General features: G+C 40.6%; 1 protein-coding gene across 12 annotated transcripts in view; it reads left to right on the forward strand.

The window, feature by feature from the left end:
• Positions 1 to 3,521: 3,521 nt before the first annotated feature.
• The window catches only part of ART3 (ADP-ribosyltransferase 3 (inactive)), a 33,998-nt gene continuing 19,672 nt past the window's right edge, over positions 3,522 to 17,847 (forward strand). For all 12 annotated transcript variants that reach the window (XM_052641871.1, XM_052641869.1, XM_052641873.1 and 9 more), the window contains exons 1-3: positions 3,522 to 3,656; positions 4,824 to 4,901; positions 9,449 to 10,160. In XM_052641871.1, coding sequence (XP_052497831.1) covers positions 4,833 to 4,901; positions 9,449 to 10,160 — 781 coding nt within the window. In that variant the 5' untranslated portion in view covers positions 3,522 to 3,656; positions 4,824 to 4,832. The remainder of the gene's footprint in view (positions 3,657 to 4,823; positions 4,902 to 9,448; positions 10,161 to 17,847) is intronic.

Raw genomic sequence — 17,847 nt, forward strand, 5'->3', positions numbered from 1 at the left:
AACCAGAAACAAGAGAAGACATTACAGATGATATCACAGAAATATAAAGCATCATCAGAGACTTGGAAGAAAAGCTTTTCTTTGGAAGAAAAGCTGTGACCAAACTAGACAGCATATTAAAAAGCAGAGACATTATTTTGCCGACAGTGGTCCATCTAGTCTAAGCTGTGGTTTTTCCAGTAGTCATGTATGGATGTGAGAGTTGGACCATAAAGAAAGCTGAACACTGAAGAATTGATGCTTTTGAACTGTGGTGTTAGAGAAGACTCTTGAGAGTCCCTTGGACTGCAGGGAGATCAAACCAGTTAATCCTAAAGGATATCAATTCAGTTCAGTTCAGTCGCTCAGTCGTGTCCGACTCCTTGCAACCCCATGAATCGCAGAACGCCAGGCCTCCCTTTCCATCACCAACTCCCGGAGTTCATTCAGACTCAGGTCCATCAAGTCAGTGATGCCATCCAGCCATCTCATCCTCTGTCATCCCCTTCTCCTCCTGCCCCCAATCCCTCCCAGCATCAGAGTCTTTTCCAATGAGTCAACTATTCGCATGAGGTGGCCAAAGTACTGGAGTTTCAGCTTTAGCATCATTCCTTCCAAAGAAATCCCAGGGCTGATCTCCTTCAGAATGGACTGGTTGGATCTCCTTGCAGTCCAAGGGACTCTCAAGAGTCTTCTCCAACACCACAGTTCAAAAGCATCAACTCTTCAGCGCTCAGCCTTCTTCACAGTCCAACTCTCACATCCATACGTGACCACTGGAAAAACCATAGCCTTGACTAGACGGACCTTAGTCGGCAAAGTAATGTCTCTGCTTTTGAATATACTATCTAGGTTGGTCATAACTTTTCCTCCAAGGAGTAAGCGTCTTTTAATTTCATGGCTCCAGTCACCATCTGCAGTGATTTTGGAGCCAAAAAAAATAAAGTCTGACGCTGTTTCCGCTGTTTCCCCATCTATTTCCCATGAAGTGATGGGACCAGATGCCATGATCTTCGTTTTCTGAATGTTGAGCTTTAGGCCAACTTTTTCGCTCTCCACTTTGACTTTCATCAAGAGGCTTTTTAGTTCCTCTTCACTTTCTGCCATAAGGGCGGTGTCATCTGCATAACTGAGGTTATTGATATTTCTCCCGGCAATCTTGATTCCAGCTTGTTTCTTCCAGTCCAGCGTTTCTCATGATGTACTCTGTATATAAGTTAAATAAGCTGAATAGGCACATGCAAAAAATGAAATCAGACCACTCTCTCACATCATACACAAAAATTAACTCAAAATGTATTAAAGACTTGAATGTAAGACCTGAACTGTAAAACTCCTAGAGGAAACATAAGTGGTAAACTCCTTGGCATTGGTCTTAGCAGTGATTTTTTTAATTTGACACCAAAAGCAAAGGCAGTAAAAGCAAAAATCAAAAAATGGTACTCAGCTAAACTAACGAGTTTTTGCTAAGGAAAGGAAAGCATCTAAAAATGAAAATACAACCTGAATGGTGGAAAATATTTGCAAATCATACATATGATAAAGGGTTAGTATCCAAACTTTGTAAAGAACTCATAACAACTCAATGAGAAATAATGCATATAAAAATGAACAGAAGACCTGAAGAGATATTTTGTCAAATAATATACACAAATGGCCAGCAGACACGTGGAAAGATCAATATCACTAATCATCAGGGAAATGCACATCAAAACCACAATGAACTATCACCTCACACCTGTGAGAATGGCTATTATTTAAAAAGACAACAAATATTGGAGAATGTGAAGAAACAGAAATGCTTATGCACTCTTGATGGGAATCCAAGTTGGTGCATTCGCTATGAGAAATATGGGGAGCTCTTCAAAAAATGAAAAACAGAATTGTGTTTTCTTGGGCTCCAAAATCACTGTGGAGGGTGACTGCAGTTGTAAAATTCAAAGACGCTTGCTCCTTGGAAGGAAAGCTATGATAAACCTAGATAGCATATTAAAAAACAGAAATATCACTTTGCTGACAAAGGTCTGTATAGTTAAAGCTATGGTTTTTCCAATAGTCATGTATGGATATGAGAGTTGGACCATAAAGGAGACTGAACACAAGAGAACTGATGCTTTTGCATTGTGGTGCTGGAGAAGATTCTTGAGAGTCCTTTGGACAGCAAGGAGATCAAACCAGTCAATCCTAGAGGAAATCAACCCTGAATATTCACTGGAAGGACCGATGCTGAAGCTGAAACCCTGATAGTTTGGCCACCTGATGCAAGAACCAACTCATTGGAAATGACCCTGATGCTGGGAAAGACTGAAAGCAAAAGAGAAGAGAGTGACAGAGGATGAGATGGTTAGATAGCATCATCGACTCAGTGGACATGAGTTTGAGCAAACTCTGCGAGATATTGGAGGACAGAGGAGCTTGGTGTGCTGTAATCCATGGGGTCACAAAGAGTTGAACATGACTTAGTGACTAAACAGCAACAATAACAACAAATGATCTAACAATTCCACTTCTGAGTATTAACTCAAAGAAAATTAAAACAGTTGAAAAGATTTCTGTACTTTCATGTTCTGAATGGCATTATTTACATGCTGGGAAAAATTGAAGGCAGGAAGAGAAGGGGACAACAGAGGACGAGATGGTTGGATGGCATCGCCAACTCAATGGACGTGAGTTTGAGCAAACTCTGGGAGATGGTGAAGGACAGGGAAGCCTGGTGTGCTGCAGTCCATGGGGTCTCAAAGAGTTGGACAGGACTGAGTGACTGAACAAGAAGAAGATACGGAAGCAACTTAAGTGTCCATGGACAGTTAGGTGGATTAAGAAGATATGGTACATATATAATATAATATTACTCAGCCATAAAAAGAATGAAATAATGCCATTTGTGACAACGTGGATGGCTCTTGGCTTCTTATGCCAAGAAATAAGTCAGGGAGAGAAAAACAAATAACATATGGTCTTCAACATTGCAGTCAATGTATTTACTAGGTGTACTTTACTCAAATGAGAGCTATAGTTGCAGATACTGCCAAGTCCTTCCCTTCTTAGTGCTTTCACTGGGCTTTGTACTTAAGGTTCTTAACATGTATTCTGGATAAGTTTCACATCTTTTGTTAGTTTGAGTGCTTTTTGGATTTGTTTTCCTTGTGCATCCCAGCACCTGGCACAATACCTAAAATACAGTAAGCCGGTTTAGTGAATGGTGATAGCCATCACCGTTGCCAGTGATTAACACAGGAAGTCCTCTGAGTTATGTGAACCATCTAGCGAGGGTAAAATCCTTGCTTTAGCTTGACATCTCAGAATCAAAGGGTCAAAAGGTTAGGAATGGGAAGTGTGATCACTCTCTTGAGAAGCTCAGATCTGAGGGCTCAGACTGAACATGCTGTGTGGTGGGAGGGAATTGCTGTGGCTTTACAAGCCTCTTGGAGATTTCATGTGTTAACTGTGGTGATTCCAAGTGATAGTGTGGGGGCCAGATATAAATAGCAGAACACAAATGAGGTAATGTGCCACTGCCAAGCTACTGCTGGGGATGTTTATAAAAAGAAAAGCATTCCCTTTTCAGCTCTCAGTGTCAACAACCTCCTATCCTGAAGACACCCTCACCACAACTGAGAGAGTGGGGAAACAGTGAGACCTAGCATCATTTAAAACTCCACAGGCAGAAAAGCCAGGTAAACATTTTGACTTATTTACATTCAGACTACGGAAGTGAAGATTTTTCAAGAAAATCCTCATTCAGAGCTTGTCTTGTAACAGTTATCTGTCAAGTGTTATTTTCAAAATCTCTTTTCTAAAGGGGTGATTAACACAGAAGTGGCATTTTTGTGCTATCTTTTAATATCTTTAATGAAAGAGACTGCTTGTGAATAAAGATGGTCATCTGGGGCCAAAGGGAAGACTATCTTCTTTCCCTTGTGCTGTTCATCCCCACTTTCAGGTGCCAGAATATGGTGATTGGTAGGATGAAAAAGAGATTTCAGTTCAGTTCCAGCCATGTCAACTTTGTTTTAGGTATGTAGAAAAAGCCGAAAAGCAGCCTTTAATTAATTGAATCAGTTAGTGATTCTGGGACACCTTCAGCCCTTGATGGCCTCTTACCCTCCTGTTTACCTGCTTCTGTCTCATGAATGTTGGGATGAATATTGGGCACACAGCCAGTAGAGTTATATAATCTTACCAGAGTTGCTTCCTGTTCACCTTCTTCTTATTCTCATTCCTGCTTTCAGCAAGTTATTCAGGATGCTTGTTTTATCCTTGGCTTCTCTTACATGTGAATATTTGGGAGGAAGAGAACACCCCGGATAACCTTCTGGTTTTTACCACTACCTGTCTCCATCCTACCAAATGGGTGTCTCTTGGTTTGCAGAGAGGATGAAGAATGAATGATGTGTGTGGATACTAACTCCTGGAGAATTCTTGGAGACAGGGAGCTAGGAAACCAATCTGCAATGGTGGTGTGTTTTTCTTTTTTTTTTTGTTCAGTTTGTGTTTTCCTGTGTATGATGAGGGGAGATTGAGAGGGAGGAAGAATAATTGACTATCAGTGACTGTTGGTGGGAGAGACAACATGTCTAAAGGAGAATGGAAATTGACAGATTTAATCCTGAGCAAATATCTGAAGTTTTCTGAGCTTTTGTTTCCTCATGTGTAGAATGAAGGTGTTAGATCACCAGACAGAATCTAATGACCCTTTCAGCCATTGCGAATTTATTCATAATCACTTCCTAACCATCATGATACCCACTCTTACCCAGAATGAAAAAATGTATATCATGTGTGTCATCCTGTTCTACTTCTCTAAACTTCTACTAAATTGGAATTCTTTCATTTTAATTTAGAAGAGAAAAATGAAGACAGGACATTTTGAAATGGTCACCGTGCTGTTGGCACCTATGATTCTAATGGACATCCTCCAGGTAATGTTAGGAATGGGAAGCATGTGGTCATTGGAAGGGGAACTCTTGGTATAAGGTTGCCTGAGGCATTTGTGTGGGTTGATGGTAGAAATGAGGACAGATATAATAATAATGTTATTTTTTAAAAATAAGTTTGTTTTTTAGATCTTACCTTTTACACACTGATACATGTTAACTGTAAAAAATTAAAAATTAAAAGTAGACAAAGGGAGGAAAGTAAAAATCATCCACAGTTTTCCACCCAGAGGGAATCAATCTTAATCTGTTGGTGTGTAGGCTTCTCAGCTTTTTTCTATGTATTCATGTTTGTAATTTACAAGATAGATTCATACTACATATAGTGTTTTTCTTTTTACCTTTTTAAGTTAATACTATGCCACAGGTGTCTGTCCGTGGCATCGGATATTCTAAAAACATGTGTTTTTCTTCATATACGTTGACAGTGCCATGTCTACTTGCTTCCCATGTTTTATATAGTGGCTATTTTCTCCCATTCAGCATTCTTTTTATTCTGATAGAACTTTCATGATTTTATTTTTTACAATTGAATCTTTAAACATTCTATAACATGTTTTTATGTAAAATATGAGCCAGGTATCTCATTGATTTTTTTCCCCCCACATTGTTAGCTTTCACAGCACTACTGAGTATTTGTCCACTGATTTGAAGTACCTTCTTTAAAATGTGTTAAATTCTTAAAAACTTAATCCATTTTGAGTTTAATAATCTGAAATATTGTTTATAGAATTATTGTATATTCTGTTACCTGTTTTGCAGTGTGACTTTTAAAAAATTGAAGTGTAATTCCCATATAAAAAGATACCATTTTAAAGTATATAGTTCAGTGATTGTCATATATTCACTATGTTGTGCAACCATCATCACTTTATCTCATTATAGGATTCCTATCACCCCCAAAAGAATCCCTGTAGCTGTTAGCAGTCAGTTCCAATTCCCTTTTCCCTATATCCCCTGAGATCCACTAATCTGCTTTGTCTCTGTGAATTTGCAGATTCTGGACATTTCATCTGAATGGAATCATACAATATCTGGCCTTCTCGGTGGCTTCTTTCAGCATAACATTTTCCAGCTTCGTGCATGTTGCAGTGTATATTAGTACTTTGTTCTTTTTTGTAGTATAGTAATATTACATTGCATGGTTATGCCACATTTTGTTTATCCATTCATTAATTGTTGGGCATTTGAGTTGACCCCACTTTTTGATTCTTATGAATGAATGTGAGTATGCATGCTCAGTCCTGTCCAACTCTTTGTGACCCCATGGACTGGAGCTCCCAGGCTCCTCTGTCCATGGGATTTTCTAGGCAAGACTGCTGGAGTGAGTTGCCATTTCCTCATTCAGGACTTATGAATGAATAGTCCTGCCGCAAACTTTTGCAAACAGATTTTTGTTTGTGTGAACATATATTTGTGTGAATATATATATTTTCAGTTCTCTTGGGTTTATACCAGAAGTATATAATTGCTGGGTCATATGGTGGCTCAATGTTTTAACATTGTGAGGAACGGCCAAATTGTTTTCCACATTTTGTATTACTTACACAGCAGTGTATGAGGATTCACTTTCTCTATATCATTGCCTGCATTTGCTGTTTTCCCTTTTTTCCTTATCTTTATATCCATCCTAATGGATATGAGGTGGTATCTCACTGTGATTTTGATTTGCCTTTTTAATATTTTTCTGCAACATAATTTTGATGTGTTTATTTATGAATGTTCCATAATTTAACTGATATCTTTTAAAATCATTTTTACATTTTTGTAATAAATTTTTGGTAATTAAGCTTCATCCATATAGCCTTGTTTCGGTGGATAACTCAGGAAGAAAATATAATTAGTAGGTTCACCTAGCCTTTGTACCTGTTCCTTAATGTCCATTCAGTTTTCCCTGAATGGTGGTGGCATTTGTGGGCTTTTTCACTGCTCAAGGTACTCACTGTTCAGAACACACAATCAGCTGTGGCCTTGGGCCAGAAAGACTTGAAGTCTAAAATTAGACATGTGGAGACTGGTTAGAGGCACAGGGGAAAGACAGGAACATAGTGGATCAACTCTTGGATATGATGTGAGGAATGTGGGAGGTGGTTTCAGGGCATGATGTCTTATAATATGTTGAAGTCTTGAAGATAAATTAGACATTGGTGCCCAGGATGCACTCTGGTACATTTTGTGCTGTGGAGGAAAGTGCATTTCTTGGCTAGGAGATGGCAATGATTTGATCTAGTAAAGCTCAAATTCCCACTTCAAGAAACTGACCTACGGACCTAGAATTTCAGGGGTCTCAGTGACTTTCCCAGTAGAATATTTTGTGCCTGGTAATCAGACAGTTTCTTATGTCAGTACAGTTCCTACTAGCACTACTTTTAAGATGGTGTTATGAGTTTTATTCCAGAGCTTTCATAAGTGTTGTTATAAAGACAAAGTTAAATTCTTTTTTTTTAAAGTACTATAGAAATGTCAGTGGTCTTTATCATCAGAAACATATTTTGGTTAAGGAACAGACTCTGGAGCCAGATTGCCTGGGTTCAAATCTGAATTCCATACAAGTTAGTCTCCCCGCCTTAGTTTCCTCATTTTAAAAGAGGGACTAATAATGAAGTCCCTATGGATATGAAGTTGGACTATAAAGAAAGCTGAGTGCCAAAGAATTGATGCTTTTGAACTGTGGTGTTGGAGAAGACTCTTGAGAGTCCCTTGGACTGCAAGAAGAGCCAGCCAGTCTATCCTAAAGGAAATCAGTCCTGAATCATTGAAAGGACTGATGCTGAAGCTGAAACTCCAATACTTTGGCCACCTGATGCGAAGAACTAACTCACTGGAAAAGCCCCTGATGCTGGAAAAGATTGAAGGCAGGAGGAGAAGGGGACAACAGAGGATAAAATGGTTGGATGGGATCACTGATTGATGGGCATGAGTTTGAGTAAGCTTCAGGAGTTGGTGATGGACAGAGAGGCCTGGAGTGCTGCAGTCCACGGGGTTGCAGAGTTGGACACAACTGAGTGACTGAACTGAACTGAACCTACCTCATAGGGTTACCATGAAGATTAAATGAGTTAATATATATGAACACTTAGGGCTGCACACACAGAAAGCACTCTGGAGAAGTTTTTCTAGGCCTTAGGAGTATAGGGCGTGAGTGAGAAGGAGAAATCTAAGAAAATTTCACAAATGAATGGATGGTTTTATATAAGGACTAGGTTTTGATGCCAGCTGTAGACAGTAGGGTTGTAAGTTTGGCCTTGCTCTTAGATTGTTTTGTTTGAAGGATCTTTGAGCACCTCAAGTGAAATTATTAAGCAGGCAGTTGATATACAGAAGTCAAATGGAGTTATTAATTATGTAGTTGATATATAGATCTTGCACTTACACAACACGTCAGAGATATTCAGATGATCATTGAAACTATGGGTCTTACATCATTGCCTAAGGGTAGACTTGAGATTTGGAAAATAAATAGCCTTGAGAAACTGTGACCTTTAATAGCCAATTGGAATATGCTGGACATGCAAAGGAGTCTAAGAAGTATTCCCTTAGCGCTGTTGAAGCTCAAAAATGTCAAGTGCCATACGTAATCAGTACCTAGTTAGTAATAGAAATGGAATTAGAACCCAGATCTCTCTGGCTCAAAGCTAGTGTTAGGTATACTACACTACCCTGCTTCTTATGTTATGTGTATCATTTAAAGATGCTTAGTCCTTTTCCAGTTGCATAGAACAAAAAGCCCAGATGAATAGGGAATTTACTGTTTCTAACAACTGAAGCAAAATACAGCTTTCAGGTAATGCTAGACTCAGGCCTTAAGTCATGTTATCAGGACCTCATCTCTCTTCACCTCTAAGCTCTACAAACCTTTCTTTGTTGGCTTTATTTGCAGACAGGATTCTTCAAGGGACTAAAAGGATAACTGTTGGCTTCCCCAAGCCAATATTATCCTTAGAGCTTATGGTTGAAGGAAAAGAAAGCCTTTTGTTTATCTGGGAGTGCTCTGGTTTTTAAGCCCACATCATTACTTATAATAGGGGCTGAAGATGCAGAATTAGTCCTAGCCAAACCGTACAGAAAAAGGAGCAGTGTCCTCAAAGAAAAAGGGGTAATATTTGCCTTTATGTATGTGTTCATCTAGTAAAGTGTTTCACACAAGGTATTTCAGATTCATTCAATAGTCTTGAGTGGTTGAGGAAATCAAGCTAAGAATATCTTTCAGAGCCAGGACTGCCACCCATTTCTTTTTTTCACACTCATTTTCTTTCCTCTGTACTACAGGGTTCAGGTGAATGACTTACAGGCATGGTCATGCTCATACTTCCTGTTTACTCTTTCATGTAAATATGTCACAGCTGGGAGAAGTTACCACTAACAGTGGAATATACTTCCTATATAAAAAGATATCAGAAGTTCATTGTGAGCAAGGAAGAGAGTCTTGGCAGGGTTTGAGAGGATGCAGGATTCTTTGCAGAAAATTGAGAGAAAATGATATACACTAAATATTTTTATTTCAAGAGTACTAATTTCCTTTTCCTTTGCAGGTAAAAGCTGAAATGTTAGATATGGCACATAATGCATTTGATGATGAATACCTGAGATGTGCTAACCGGATGGAAATCAAATATGTTCCTCAACTGTTCAAGGAGGAAAAAGCAAGCCTCCAGCTCTTAGAAGATGTGTGGGAAAATGCAGAAGCCAGGTGGGAAGCTCGGAAGCCTCAGCTCTTTCTCCCTGTGAATTTCAAGGATAACTATGGTATAGCCTTGATGGCCTATATTTCTGAAGCTCAAGAGCAGTCTTCCTTTTACCATCTGTTCAATGAAGCTATGGAAATGGCTGGCCAGTCTCGAAAAGATTATGTCTATGGCTTCCAGTTCAAAGCTTTCCATTTTTATCTGACAAAAGCCCTGCAGTTGCTGAGAAGATCTTGTGAGAACAGTTACAAAAACGTGGTGTACAGCGTAAGGCTGAATACTTCATTTACATTTGGAGAGCTGAACCAAGCCCGACTTGGCCATTTCACCTTGGCATATTCATCCAAACCTCAAGCTGCTGATGACCAACATGTTCTGTTAACCATCAAAACATGTTTTGGAGTTGCCGTTGAAAAATTTTTTGATAAAGAAAGTGAAAGAATTGTTTTAATACCTCTGAATGAGGTTTTTCATGTGTCACAGGATGAGGCTGGCAAAAACCTTATCCTTCAGAGCACAAACAAGACCTGCAGCCACTATGAGTGTGCATTTCTAGGTGGTAAGTGTCTCTGTTCTGTCTGTGTGTGTCTGGGACGGGAAGAGGGAGTCTCTTAGGCCCAGGGAGAAGTCAGAAAGGAAAGTGGGAGTCTTGAAGGGAGAAAAGTCATTGGTGGTCTCCTGTCTAGCTCTTTTCATACCATTAGTTTCTTTATCCATAATTTAGTTTTATCAAAATCATACAGTATTATTGAAAATTTAAAAAGTAAAATAGTAATATAAGGTAATAGTTCTCAACCAGGAGCAGTTTTGTCTGGGAGGATCAGTTGACCGTAGTTGGAAACATTTTTAATTGTTGCACCATCTCCGTGTGCTAGCACCGTCTAGTGGGTGTAGGCCAAAGAGCACTGCCGAACTATTCGCAGACAGCCCCCACAACAGAGAAGTGTCTGGTTCAGAACCCTTCATATAAGGCTTACAGTGAAAAATAGCCCTAGCCCTGCCTACCCCTTTCTAAACCCAATTCCCACTCCTCAGTGGCACCCTTTTTGTTTTTTAACTATTTTTTAGATACTTACTGCATGTTTCTAAGTAAATAACATGCTTCAGCATGTTTTTCTTGATTTAAAAATGTTAGACATTATTTATTGACTTCCCAGTACTTATAGAGAATAAGTATTTAGCCCTAATATACCCTACATTAATTAGGAGTTCTTTATAGCATTCAGTTGTAACAGAAAACCTGCCTGGTGGCTCTCGTTTAATCAAAAAACTGCAGGTGGGCTGTCCAGAGTTGGTACAGGAACTCAGCTACATCATGAGTAACTCAGACTCTTTGTTTCTTGCCCACCAACTTTAGCATATTGAGTTTGTTGATTCGTGTTTTCAGTGTGACTGTTGGCAGATATAGGCATCAGTCCATGTCCAAGATGAAATGAAGGGAAAGGAGGATGGCGGCCAAATATGCCTGTTTAACGAAGAGCGTAAAGCTTCCCCAGAAACTCCAGGTAGATTTCACCAGATTGTGTGTTATTGACTGGAACAGCTACTTGGTCATCTGCTGACTCATTCCCTGATGCTGGGAAAGATTGAGGGCAGGAGGAGAAGGGGACGACAGAGGATGGGACAGCTGGATGGCATCACCAACTCAATGGACATGAGTTTGGGTGAACTCTGGACAGGGAGGCCTGGCGTGCTGTGATTCATGGGGTTGCAAAGAGTCGGACACGACTGAGCGACTGAACTGAGCTGAACTACAAGAAAATCTTGCAAAGGGGTAATTAGCTTTTCCAGCCTCTATTGTGTAAGGAGGCAGGGGAGAAGGGAATAAGAAATAGCTGTTAGGTCAGTAAATTAAAAGTATTTGATAAACATCACCCTTCTCAATATTTGCATTTTCCCTTCCCATTCTCTCAGAGTAGACAAGACTGCTACCTTTTCTTTTTAAGTACTTCTTTTACTCCAGAGTTACTAGTTGTATGATTTTTTGTTTCCTTAGTTTTTTACATGCCATCAGTAATTCACCCCCTGAACTGTTAAAAATGCACATCTTCTTAATAAAATTTAGGCATATCAGATACTCTCCCCCCACCCACCCTCCTTGAATAAAATTTAGGCGTATCAGATACTCTCCCCACCCCCCACCCTCCTTGTACTCCATCGTCCTGCTTTGTGAAAATATCCTGAAATCTCTCCTCACTGCTGTTCTGAGACTTACTTTTGCTTCTGCACTATGAAGAATCCCCTATATCTTGAATTTGTTCCTCTTTCTTGAATTACTCCTTACTTTGGAAGGGGTAGAGATTCTTCAGAAGCTTTCTGAGGAAAGAGACAGGCAAATTTTCTAATACTTTGTACATCTTAAAAATCTATCTTTAAAGACTTGAATAATAGTTTGTAGATTTGTATTTCTGTTTTGGGAATTATTTTTCTTGGAATTTTGGAGATACTCCTCCACTATCTTTTATTTTCTGATGTTGCTGTTAAAGAATGTGAAGCCATTTTCATCACTGAAACTTTGAGTGAGACCTGTTTTTTCCTCTGGGAGTTTCTAGATATTTTCTTATCCCCAGCATTCTGAAATTTTATGATACTGTGCCTTATTGTATATGAGTAAAGGGTTAACAAAACCCTTTCTCCTTCATCCTATGAAAATAGCCTCTTGATGATCTTCTAGCACTGTTTCTCTGTTATCTACTACAGAGGGAATGACAGCTGTGTAACCATGCAACACTGCCTAATGGTAAACATAACCCTTGATTGCTAGAGTGCATGAGCTGAGAGATTGTGAATGAAGTATAAATAACTGGAGGGAAGCCATAGCTTTGGGCATTCCTGAATGTGGTGTGATGTACTGAAGTATTCTTCTTGCTGAATGCTGGAGTGCACTCATGGACTGACTGATGTAAGAGATGTTGTCTTCTGTATGTGGCATGAGGATACCAAACTAGGATGGGTCCTGTACCCACCTGTGTAATCTCGTCGTCTTGTACCTGAGCTGTCATTCTGGGGACTGAAGAACAGCCCTGGACTGCTGTGAGGACTTGTGTTGAAGGTTTATATCCCATGTCACTCTGAAGTAGTATGCTCTGTTCTCTGCCTACAAAACCAAGTAAACTGGTGAGGGGATGCCTTTGGGGTCTCATGAATGTGATTGTCTAGCTGAACCCAAAACTATGGCTGCTTATCAAGCAGAGAAAGTACTGAAGTAGGGCCTTGGAAGTGGGCTAGAAGGTTAGACCGAAACTCAAATGTGCAGCACGTTATGAGATAAAAAAAGAACAGAGAAGTGCTGGTGAGATACTATACCTGGAGGATGGAGTAGGGAGGAAGCTGGTCCACTTTTGACTTAATGGCAGAAGTTGTGTAACCATTGAGATCCCTGGGGCACAAAAGGAAGACTTTAAGGAAGTCTTCATGCTTAGGGTCATATACATGCACCATTTGCGCCTGCATGATCCAGAGAATGAGTGCTTCCTTAAATTTTGCACTTTACATACCTTTTTTTGCCTCACTCTAGTCCTGATCCTGAGTTGGAAATAAGACAACTGTTCTCCTTGAGGGACAGATGAAGGCTGGAGTGAGCAACTTTATGTTGAGAGGAAAAGTGCCCATTTCCTTCACCGAACATGCATCGGACCTGACCAAAACCAAGCCCCTCAAAGCAGCTCATGGTTGCTAACTGTGGGCATTTCTCTCTTCCCAGTTCCCCAGTACATCACAGTGGCTTGAAATTGGCCATGGTTGAGAGTTATACCATGGACATCAGCAAACACTACAAATCAGGACCTGCGTTCTCCACCCCAGAACCTGTTCAATTTTACCAGCATGTTATGGCCAGAAACCCAGTTGCAGCGGGGCTGACAAAATGATACTGCTTTCAGTGGTGCATTCAGCCAAAGGCCGTTTGGAGAGGCATTGGTTACACAGAAGGCCTGGCTACAATAGCTACAGTAGGCCAAACCTGGTATCTGGTTGAAGGACAGAGGTGGGCAGTGGAGCGCACAGAGTTCACGTTTGTGAGTGTGATTACGATAAAAGGGGTGGAGCCATTGGGTTGATCCAGAATGAGCCAGCACTCAGACCTACATGGGCTAGTGTGTTACTAGCCCAGTGTGAGGAAAGGGGAAGAGAATGGGCAAACTTCTGAGGGCCTTCCCAGAAAGTTAGCCAGAGGTCACACAGCAGGTTAATCAAACCTTCAAACCAGCTACAAGGGAAAAACCTTTTTGGAGGCTCACATGTATACTGTTTGGAGAGCTCTGACAAAGTCAGCCCCCTGCATTTGATTGTGTTGCTTTATCTTCCCTGGTGGCCCAGATGGTACAGAATCCACTTGTAATGTGGGAGACCTGGGTTCGATCCTTGGATAGGGGAGATCCCCTGGAGGAGGGCGTGTTCCACCCACTCCAATATTCCTGCATGGAGAATCCCCATGGACAGAGGAGCCTGGCAGGCTACAGGCCATGGGGTCGTAAGGAGTCAGACACAACTGAGCAACTTCACTTTTACCTCTAAACTGGAGTCTCAACTGATGTCCTCTGCTGCCATCTGGAGATAACTAATGGAAACTCAGGATCGAAAACAGCCTGAAGTGATCATTAAAGCTAGGCTGTTTGAAACACTATGAAGGATGATACCCAGGGGTTTTAAAAGCTCAGCCAGGAGGATGTAGTTAGAACCTTGTTCTACTGTAACTGAAAATAACTCTGGATGAAAAAAGGCAACATTTCTAAAAGTGATTTAAAAATTATGCTGTGCTAAATTTAGTGTGCTAACACAGTCCTGTATTAAACTTGTTTGTGATTTCCAAGATAAAACATTTGTGGGCCTTACAAGAACTAGTTAGCCAAAGAAAATAGTTCAGTTGGCTGGGAGTGGAGAAAATAATACCTGGTAGTCAAAGAGATACTCGTATTAATCCAAGGATATAGGAGTGAGGTGGCTCAGAGGTTAAAGCATCTGCCTGCAATGCAGGAGACCTGGGTTCGATCCCTGGGTCAGGAAGATCCCCTGGAGAAGGAAATGGCAACCCACTCCAGTATTCTTGCTTGGAGAATCCCATGAACAGAGGAGCCTGGTGGGCTACAGTCCACGGGGTCACAAAGAGTCGGACACGACTAAGCGACTTCACTTCACTAGTGGTAACAAACACTAGATCCATCCTTATGAGAAAATTGCCACAGGTACCACACAATTGCATTCATCTCACATGCTAGTAAAGCAGTGCTCAAAATTCTCCAAGCCAGGCTTCAGCAATATGTGAACTGTGAACTTCCAGATGTTCAAGCTGGTTTTAGAAAAGGCAGAGGAACCAGAGATCAAATTGCCAACATCCGCTGGATCATGGAAAAAGCAAGAGCATTCCAGAAAAAACCTCTATTTCTGCTTTATTGACTATGCCAAAGCCTTTGACTGTGTGGATCACAATAAACTGGAAAATTCTGAAAGAGATGGGAATACCAGACCACTTTACCTGCCTCTTGAGAAACCTATATGCAGGTCAGGAAGCAACAGTTAGAACTGGACATGGAACAACAGATGGGTTCCAAATAGGAAAAGGAGTACGTCAAGGCTGTATATTGTCTCCCTGCTTATTTAACTTCTATGCAGAAGTACATCATGAGAAACACTGGGCTGGAAGAAGCACAAGCTGGAGTCAAGATTTCTGGGAGAAATATCAATAACCTCAGTTATGCAGATGACACCACCCTTATGGCAGAAAGTGAAGAGGAGCTAAAAAGCCTCTTGATGAAAGTGAAAGAGGAGAGAGAAAAAGTTGGCTTAAAGCTCAACATTCAGAAAACGAAGATCACGGCACCTGGTCCCATCACTTCATGGCAAATAGATGGGGAAACAGTGGAAACAGTGTCAGACTTTATTTTGGGGGGCTCCAAAATCACTGCAGATGGTGATTGCAGCCGTGAAATTAAAAGACGCTTACTCCTTGGAAGAAAAGTTATGACCAACCTAGACAGCATATTGAAAAGCAGAGACATTACTTTGCCAACATAGGTCCATCTAGTCAAGGCTATGGTTTTTCCAGTAGTCATGTATGGATGTGAGAGTTGGACTGTGAAGAAAGCTGAGCGCCGAAGAATTGATGCTTTTGAACTGTGGTGTTGGAGAAGACTCTTGAGAGTCCCTTGGACTGCATGGAGTCCAAACAGTCCATCCTAAAGGAGGTCAGTCCTGGGTGTTCATTGGAAGGACTGATGCTGAAGCTGAAACTCAAATACTTTGGCCACCTCATGTGAAGAGTTGACTCTCTGGAAAAGACCCTGATGCTGGGAGGGATTTGGGGCAGGAGGAGAAGGGGACGACAGAGGATGAGATGGCTGGATGGCATCACCGACTCGATGGATATGAGTTTGAGTGAACTCTGGAAGTTGGTGATGGACAGGGAGGCCTGACGTGCTGTGATTCATGGGGTCGCAGAGTCGGACACGACTGAGCAACTGAACTGAACTGAACTGAAACCTCTTTTGTACTGTTTTCTTAGAAGACCTGATAAAAGTAGAATGTCAGCTGTGTAATCAGGCTACATTAATTATCGTTTAAAATGACCCCATTTGAAAACTGCAGTTGGATTGAGAGAACTATAGATGAATTATAAATACGTGGGGTATGTGTGTTCAGTTGCTCAGTCATGTCTGACTTTTTCCAACTCCATAGACTGTACCGCACCAGGCTCGTCTGCCCATGGGATTTTCCAGGCAAGAATACTGGAGTGCGTTGCCAATTCCTTCTCCAGGGATAAATATGTGGTAGGCTCCCCCAGTTTTGTGGGTACTATAACTGAAAACAGGATGATATAATTCTTAAAAATGGAACAATCTAGGATTAAGCTCAGTTTTAAACTGAATTCTTGCTATGGGCCAGGTACTGAAGATAAGGTCTGTGCCCTTGGAGAACTGCATACCAGAGGAGCGGCAGAATTTCCCAACAAATGACCAAAGGAGTAAAGAGAGGAGAAATGAGAGAAGGCCAAATTGAGGATAACTTCCTACAGGAGGGGAGATAGTTTACACTTAGCTGTGGATCACAGTACAAATTAGACCATTGATAAGAGGAACTTGGCCATAAAATTACTATTTAAGAATAAATTTTACTTAAGAATATGCATGAGATGGAAATTAAATGCTTGAAGAGACACCAAAAGTAAGATTTAAAACTGTATTATTTAAGCTTGTACAGAGTGCTTTCATTCACGTTTTATACTTAGAGATACTGAGAGAAACCTGAAGCAAGCCTAGGAGAGCCTGTAATTACCACCATTTACCAATGGGAAATCTAGAAATTGAGAGGTTAGATGCCTTGCCTGAGGTTACACTAACAAAGTCAGCCTCAACATCGGAACACATTTTTCTGGATTTCTTGCCTATGAGGCTATCAACCCACTCAGCATTTGTCCAAAGCTGAGCTCTGAAACACTGGTTCTGTAGAATGTTAGCAAATTTCTGTTTTATGGTGAAGTAAGTGTCGGACATGCAGAGTGAACAGAGTTAAACAGTTTATTACTGTGAGATTTCTCATGATGTTTTAGGTTGATGCAAAAGTAATTGTGGTTTTACATTGTTGAACATTTGATGTTGGAATATGTAAATAAATGTGGTTATGTTATACATCATTTTAATGCACATTTCTCACTTTATGTTTTTTTGCTAATGACTTATTTGCTGCTTGTTTTATATTTATTTTAGAGTAGGGAAATGATGTTAGACAAAATGCAAATTTGAGTGATTTTTTTATTCAAGTTCAAAATGGGTCGTAAAGCAGCAGAGACAGTTTGCAGCCTCAGCAATGCATTTGGTCCAGGAACTGCTAACGAACATACAGTGCAGTGGTGGTTCAAGAAGTTTTGCAAAGGAGAGCCTTGAAGATGAGTGTAATGGCCAGCCATCAGAAGTTGACAACGACCAATTGAGAGCAGTCATTGAAGCTGATCCTTTTCACAGCTACATGAGAAGTTGCAGAAGAATTCAGTGACCATCTTACAGTCTTTCGGCATTTAAAGCAAACTGGAAAGGTAAAAAAAGCTTGATAAGTGGTTGAGTCATGAGCTGACTGCAAATCAAAATATTGTCATTTTGAGGTGTTTTCTTCTCTTATTCTATGCAACAACGAACCGTTTCTCAATCGGGTTGTGATGTGTGATGTAAAGTAGATTTTATGTGACAGCCGGTGACAACCAACTCAGTGGTTGGACTAAGAAGCTCCAAAACACTGCCCAAAGCCAAACTTGCACC

Source organism: Budorcas taxicolor, chromosome 6 (genome assembly GCF_023091745.1).
Source record: "Budorcas taxicolor isolate Tak-1 chromosome 6, Takin1.1, whole genome shotgun sequence".
NCBI lineage: Eukaryota > Metazoa > Chordata > Mammalia > Artiodactyla > Bovidae > Budorcas > Budorcas taxicolor.